The 6,197-nt window shown below is 55.2% G+C and overlaps 4 protein-coding genes across 4 annotated transcripts in view; 3 read left to right on the forward strand and 1 right to left on the reverse strand.

The window, feature by feature from the left end:
* The first annotated feature begins 156 nt into the window (after positions 1 to 156).
* ASPACDRAFT_81483 (sulfurtransferase) lies at positions 157 to 1,581 on the forward strand. Its single transcript, XM_020205883.1, has 2 exons — positions 157 to 1,238; positions 1,298 to 1,581. The coding sequence occupies exons 1-2, from the start codon at positions 259 to 261 to the stop codon at positions 1,350 to 1,352; spliced, it is 1,035 nt and encodes a 344-aa protein (XP_020052553.1). The 5' UTR covers positions 157 to 258; the 3' UTR covers positions 1,353 to 1,581.
* A 115-nt stretch (positions 1,582 to 1,696) lies between these two features.
* On the forward strand, positions 1,697 to 3,570 carry ASPACDRAFT_1875048 (uncharacterized protein; the record flags this gene model as incomplete). The annotated part of the gene is made up of 4 exons (XM_020198048.1): positions 1,697 to 1,887; positions 2,077 to 2,295; positions 2,353 to 3,330; positions 3,377 to 3,570. Exons 2-4 carry the CDS (start codon positions 2,175 to 2,177, stop codon positions 3,568 to 3,570), a joined length of 1,293 nt encoding a protein of 430 aa, XP_020052554.1. The 5' UTR covers positions 1,697 to 1,887; positions 2,077 to 2,174.
* Positions 3,571 to 4,527: 957 nt separating this feature from the next.
* On the forward strand, positions 4,528 to 5,124 carry ASPACDRAFT_34625 (RPEL repeat-containing protein; the record flags this gene model as incomplete). The annotated part of the gene is made up of 3 exons (XM_020200058.1): positions 4,528 to 4,676; positions 4,754 to 4,854; positions 4,946 to 5,124. The coding sequence occupies 3 exons, from the start codon at positions 4,528 to 4,530 to the stop codon at positions 5,122 to 5,124; spliced, it is 429 nt and encodes a 142-aa protein (XP_020052555.1).
* Positions 5,125 to 5,455: 331 nt separating this feature from the next.
* Positions 5,456 to 6,197, reverse strand: part of ASPACDRAFT_63684 (uncharacterized protein) — a gene marked incomplete at both ends in the record, with an annotated part of 5,053 nt that continues 4,311 nt past the window's right edge. The window contains one exon of the mRNA XM_020203921.1: positions 5,456 to 6,113. Within this exon, the coding sequence (XP_020052556.1) occupies positions 5,456 to 6,113 (658 nt within the window). The remainder of the gene's footprint in view (positions 6,114 to 6,197) is intronic.

Raw genomic sequence — 6,197 nt, forward strand, 5'->3', positions numbered from 1 at the left:
AGCGGGATTGTTTACCCGGTTGATTTTCACATGGTCGGCCGCTCTCTCCGCATCGGTGATAGGAAAGGAAGTCAACCCATTCTCATTCCATTCATTCCTCCTCCTCCACTACTCCGCACACACACTCATCATCAACCCCTCTTCATCTCGTTTATCGTTTTCCCTGCTCTAGCTGGTGGATGAGATAATCCCACTTCCTAAGTCCTAACCGGCATGTAAATACCCTCTTGCCTCCACTTCCTTCCTTACTCTCTCAATATGGCTTTCGCAACTCTTCGTAACTCTATCCCTTCACCGACTCGCCTGGTCCGTTCTACCATGTCGTTCTCACAACAAGCGCGCCAGCAACTCCAGAGTCGCTCCTACTCTTTCGCTTCATATCTGGTAACTCCTAAAGAGTTGGACACTGCTTTGAAAAAGAACCCAGCTACAAAGATCTCAACCGCCCCACGCGTAGTCCCTCTATGCGCCGCCTGGTTCATGCCAAACGACCCCGAGGGTCGCAAAGGTATCGACATTTTCCGCAAACACCGCATCCCCGGAGCTCGTTTCTTCGACCTCGATGCTGTCAAAGATCATGAATCTCCATACCCGCACATGCTTCCCACCGCCGAAACATTCGCCGAAGCCATGAGCGAGCTGGGTATTCGCCGGGACGACGAAGTGGTGGTCTACGACTCCGCGGAGGTCGGTATCTTCAGCGCGCCTCGTGTTGGTTGGACCCTTCGAGTCTTCGGACACCCGCGAGTCCATGTTCTGAACAACTACAAAGTATGGGTTGCCGAGGGTTTCCCCACGGAGACTGGAGAGCCCCAGCAGCCTGAGAAGACCAACTACCCTGTCCCCACCTACGACTCCAAGCTCGTGATCCCGTACCGGGAGCTGAAGGAGATCGCCAAGGAGCACAGAAAGGAAGGTGCGAAAGAAGTGGAGATCCTTGATGCACGGTCCTATGGCCGCTGGGCGGGCACCGACCCTGAACCGCGCCCGGGCTTGTCTTCAGGGCACATCCCGGGCTCTAAGAGCCTTCCGTTCCAGGAGTTGCTGGACCCCGAAACCAAGACGTTCCTGCCCGGCCCCGAGCTGCGCAGGATTTTCGAGAGCAAGGACATCGACACTAGTAAGTCGATTATCAGCTCGTGCGGTACCGGTGTAACGGCGACTATCATCGAGACGGCATTGGCCGAGGCGGAATACGGCGAGCCAAACCTTCGGAGGGTTTATGATGGGAGCTGGACGTGAGTTTTGGAACCCTATCTTCTCTCTTCAATGGCTTATTTGCTGACCCCGCCGATAGTGAATGGGCACAACGTGTTAAGCCCGAAGAAGGTCTGATTAAGAAGACGGTCTAGACAATGCGAATTTTGATGGCCTAGCCCGGTGCTTATTATCCAGAGTCTGGGATATTATTATTGGTATGACATGATGGTTTTTTCCTTCTCTCAATTGTTCCAACTTGTTCGAGCGACAGCACATACCAGGAGATTACTCCAACTCGAGTCATAAACTGTACGCAAAGGATGAAATGTCCCGAATAGAAGACTTGTGTGTAATGGTGACCATGAACGATTTCAGTTACGGGGAGTCAGAGCTAAGTGAGTGACTCCTACTAGTCAACTCCCAGTGAGCTTGTCGTAAGACTGAGGTCAAATTGCATAAATACCACCCAATTCTCGTAGACAATCAAACTGATAGTCACGGGCGGAGTTATCCTGCGCTTAGTCAGGATGCCGACGAATCCCGCGGCTTGGAGTTGATCCGCTGCTGAAGGTCCTCTCCTCTTCCTCCTTCTCACTCATCTCATTGCCTCATTTTTTCCTCACACAATCGTTTATTCGAATCGCAAAATGCTGCAGATGACCGTTCTTTGTGGATTAGGATTGCATTGTAAGTCAAACTGTCAGCCCTTTCGACGCCCTGCGAAGTCGGGGCCACACCTCCCGGGACGTCCACTACTCTCTCTGGCTGCGAGCCAGGGCCCCCACATTCCCATATTCCTCCGCCTCCATTAATCCTAATCAAACCTCCCTCGCTGGATCCAGCATCACGCTAACCACGCCTGCGGCTCGGTCGCAGTCGTCAAAGCTAGCTATTTGGTATAGGGCCGTTGTGCCGTGCGAGTATCTTCATTTTTAAGCGACGCGACCTGTTCTGTCGATCGCCCGAGGGCAATTATGACGACCGGACGCAAGGTCTTCCACTGCGCCGTGGATGAGACGGCGTTAACCACCAACATCAGCGAAATCAAAAAATGGACGACCAACGGGGCCATCACTCTGATCGTGCCCCTGTACAGTAAGTCGAGCGGAGTTCATTTACCTTGACGGTTACTGATCTAGTGCTCCTCTTCAGCCCTTGAACGCCTCCATGCACTGAAGAGAGCCGGGTCGCAGGTCGCCATCAATGCCCGCGAGGCTGTCCGGTTCCTCGACCGGGTCACTTCCGGCAAGGACAACATTTCTTCCGAACGGGTGGCTTTGCAGGGTCCCATGGAGCAATACGAGAAGTGGACGGAGGCAGAGAAGTTCTTCCTGCCCGAGTTCGAGGAGGATCCGGAGGCGAACGATGGACTCGTCTCAAACGGCCAGACGGCGCACCCCGACGAAAAGAGCAAAATATCCAAAAAGAACGGCGCCTCCCCGGATGATCTCTCTCAGATGCTACTCAGCAAGTTGAACTTCAAAAAGGAACTCGACGCAGTCTCGAACACGTCCAACGGAACCCACAGTGCACCCTCCCGCCCGTCTTCCCGGAGCTCTCGGACCAGCCCCGAATGTGTAAACTCGCAGGTGATAACCAACGAAGGAGGATCCAAGGACAACAAGACGAAGCGCGCCGAGGGACATCGCCGTTCTGCGTCTGGGTCGGCCATCCCCACGGTCCCGCCTGTGCTCAGGCCGCTGCTCAGCGCGCTGCTGTGGCGACTGCACCAGGGGCCCGATGCTTCGAACGCCGCCAAGACTTGTATTCTGATTACGAACGATCCACAGACCCAGCTTTGGGCCCAGAAATTCGGCATTGGGGTCAAGAACATTCATCAGCTGCGAACATCGATTCAATACGAAGAGCGAGAGTACAAAAACCGATGCAAATATGTCGAGAAGACTCAGGCGACGACCAGCGAACCGAAATCGCTTCTTTCCTACGAGGATGAGAGTGACGAAGACGAGCTCGTCTTCGTTCCTCGCGGCGGTCGGGGCAAGGGAGCGACGCGCGGCGGCGGCTCTCGTGGGGTCAACAGCCGCAAGGCGCCTGTCGTCAAAAGTGTTGCCCCGCCTGTCGAGGCGACTATGGAGATCCCTACTCAACCTATCGATCCGAATTCGTTTAGTCGTTCTCTTGGTCCCACCAAGCAGCCACCCACGGTCGACCTTAGCACTCAGTCGGGAGCCGCACGGGGCATCGCGGGTGCGTCTCGGAACCATGCCAACAACCGCCGAGGCGCCTCCCGAGGCCCGACTCGTGGTAGTGGTACCAGCCGGGGTCGTGGAAAACTCTGGGTTCCTTGATCGTATTGGCCGGTTCGTCAATCATACGACGGACGAATCGCACGTTTTCCAATACCGATGAAGACCGACGCGGTTGTTACATGAAGCAACAAAATTGAGTCCTTCTGCCTTTACCCGGGCTGCCTTTTAGTCCGACCTCTGTCGATTTCGACTTGACTTCATGGATGAGGCGAATGGGTCCTGGACAGGTGGCATGGCATCCGAACTGGTAGACGAGATCTAAGCGCTTAGTCTCGAGAGAGCCTACAACGATGACCGCTCAGATGGTAAGGGGGCTGTCGGAGAACCGGGCTACATGTTGGCCCGATTTCCTCTGACGAACGTCTCGAGATTCTGTTGAGGCTCGTAGCTGTCTGGGTCCATCACTTTTGCTTTAGTGGGAGGAGCGTTTGCTTTCATTTTCCCTCCTAGGACTTTGCTGGTAGGAAGCCTGGAGCAAAAAGGATTATGTCCGGAGGGAAGCTAGCTTTTCGACATGTTCTACTCTGCAATTACGAAAACAGATACAGCAGTTGTTCTTCGCTTTACGATCGATTTTGTGGGCATATTTTGGACTGGTGGAGGGGTTGTGTTGGTGGGGGGAGGGAAGAAGAGCAGGTTCAAAATACTCGGAATATTTATCAAGGTAGCTTGCCAGACAATATGAGTTATTGTGACATCGTATCATATTGTATCATGGGCTTGAAGGAGTAGGAAGTATAGCGATCTCTCTCCACATATGACATCGTGCGCCACCAGTTGGCTGGACTGGGCTAGGCTGGGGTCCCGTGGATCGGCCTGCCACTGGGCCATCACTTGACCTGACCACCCCGTCAATCGCCCTGACAACAACAACCTACGTAGCTGCTGGTGATCCTTTGACTTGTTTGAACTGGTGGGAGGGATTAACTGAACTTATTTATACCTCGGGAGTTCCCTTAGTTCTTGCACCCGAGTACTCCACCAATTTCTTTACAGCATCTCTTGTCACTGCAACAACAACACACCCATCTATATTGTTCGGAAAACATACGTCACTATGGACACCAGCGCCAGCGCCATCGACCAGACCCCTCTCTCCGCATCCCCCACCGAGCGCCGCGATTCGCTCGAGAAACACCTCCAGCATCGCCCGGACGTCCAGGACCTGAAAGAACGACACATCCTCCTCGACACTAATGTGGCTCCGTACGTGTCACCACCAAAGAGGCAACAGATCTCACCGTATTGCCCTCCCTCCCGCCCTAACATCTTAAATCGTATAGATCCCTCCAAGCCGCCCACCAGGACCTCGCCCGCCACCGCATGGCCGACGACCTGAAGAAGCACCTCGAGCACCGACCCGACCGCGAGGAACTTGTTGAGCGTGTGTCCCACCCCCTACCCCACAGCCCTCTAGCGTGGTGCAATGTATACTCGAACGTTGGATGATATGCTAATGTGTGTGTGTCTGGAAGGCAACATCCTCCCCTCGTCGACCGCCGCCCCCGCCCTGCAAGCCAACGCCCGGGAGCTGGAGAAGCACATGCTGGCCGATCATCTTGACCAGAAGATCGGGGCCCGGCCGGCGCCGGATGAGCTGATCTCGCAGGGGATACTGACGGAGGAAGAGGATCCGCGGTTCCCGACTGTTTAGTCGGGGGAGGGGGGGTGTAGTGCGGATGTGGTAAGATATGATTGATTCTGGATGGCTGAATGGCGTTTGTTGAGTTCACTTTGTATTTCGCTCGCGGATTGAGGTTTGTTGCGGGCGAGACTGTACTGCAGCAGCAGCAGCAGCAGCAGGTAGTGCCCGTGCTAGTGTTATTATTGTTAATTCATCCCTCACATTGTTCTGTTCATACCCCTGCACTACACATTACTCCTTTTTTTGTGTCGCAGTAATCCGAGCATAGTTCTAATCCTACACCACCACCACCAATCACCCGTGCATCATGTATCATACAACAAAGACGATATCCTCTTAATCAATAGGAATCCTCACCCGCCGCCCCTAAATCCGGCCTCCAGCCCTTGGGCCGCTCACTCCCGCGCACCAGGATCCCATACGCCGCGCGCTCCACCTTCTCCACAGACCCCTGCATCACCTCCGTCTTCCGGCCGATATCCCGGAACATGGATCCCGCATGCCGTCGTGGGATACTCAGGAGCTCGATGGCCGACCGCATCGCCCGGAGATCCACGACGATGGCGCTTTGCTCGGGGCGGAGGTGGATTTTCTTGCCGTCTCCCTCCCGCTCCCCCTCTCCTTCCCGTTTCCCAGTATTATGATGATCTGCATCGTCAATAGTGGCCGTCGACAACCCCGTCACCGCAAACCGCATCACCTCGCCGGTGAGATCGAAAATCCCCATCAGGTAATCCTCCTCCGTGAGCGGGATGCCTTCCGGTAGATGTGCCCGCACTTCCTGCATGGTGATGAGGGTCTGGGTGGTCAGGTAGTGGCGGAAGGAGAGAGCTTCGATGAACTCCTGGATCGCGCCGCTGAGTTGGCGCTGGTAGCGGTGGCGGTGCAGGGTGGCGAGGTCGGGGAGGGTGGATTCGAAGAGGTGCGTGATTTGCGTGAAGCGTTGGTTTGTCTCGGTTGCGATGGGGGCTGGGAGGGGGGAGGCGGGGGTGCGGATTCTGAGAGGGTTAGGTTCTGGGTGGTGGGGGATTGAGATTCGGGGGAGGGGGGGGGGGGTAAGGGTACCGGTTGGGAGGGGAGGA

The sequence above is a fragment of the Aspergillus aculeatus genome, assembly GCF_001890905.1.
Source record: "Aspergillus aculeatus ATCC 16872 unplaced genomic scaffold ASPACscaffold_17, whole genome shotgun sequence".
NCBI lineage: Eukaryota > Fungi > Ascomycota > Eurotiomycetes > Eurotiales > Aspergillaceae > Aspergillus > Aspergillus aculeatus.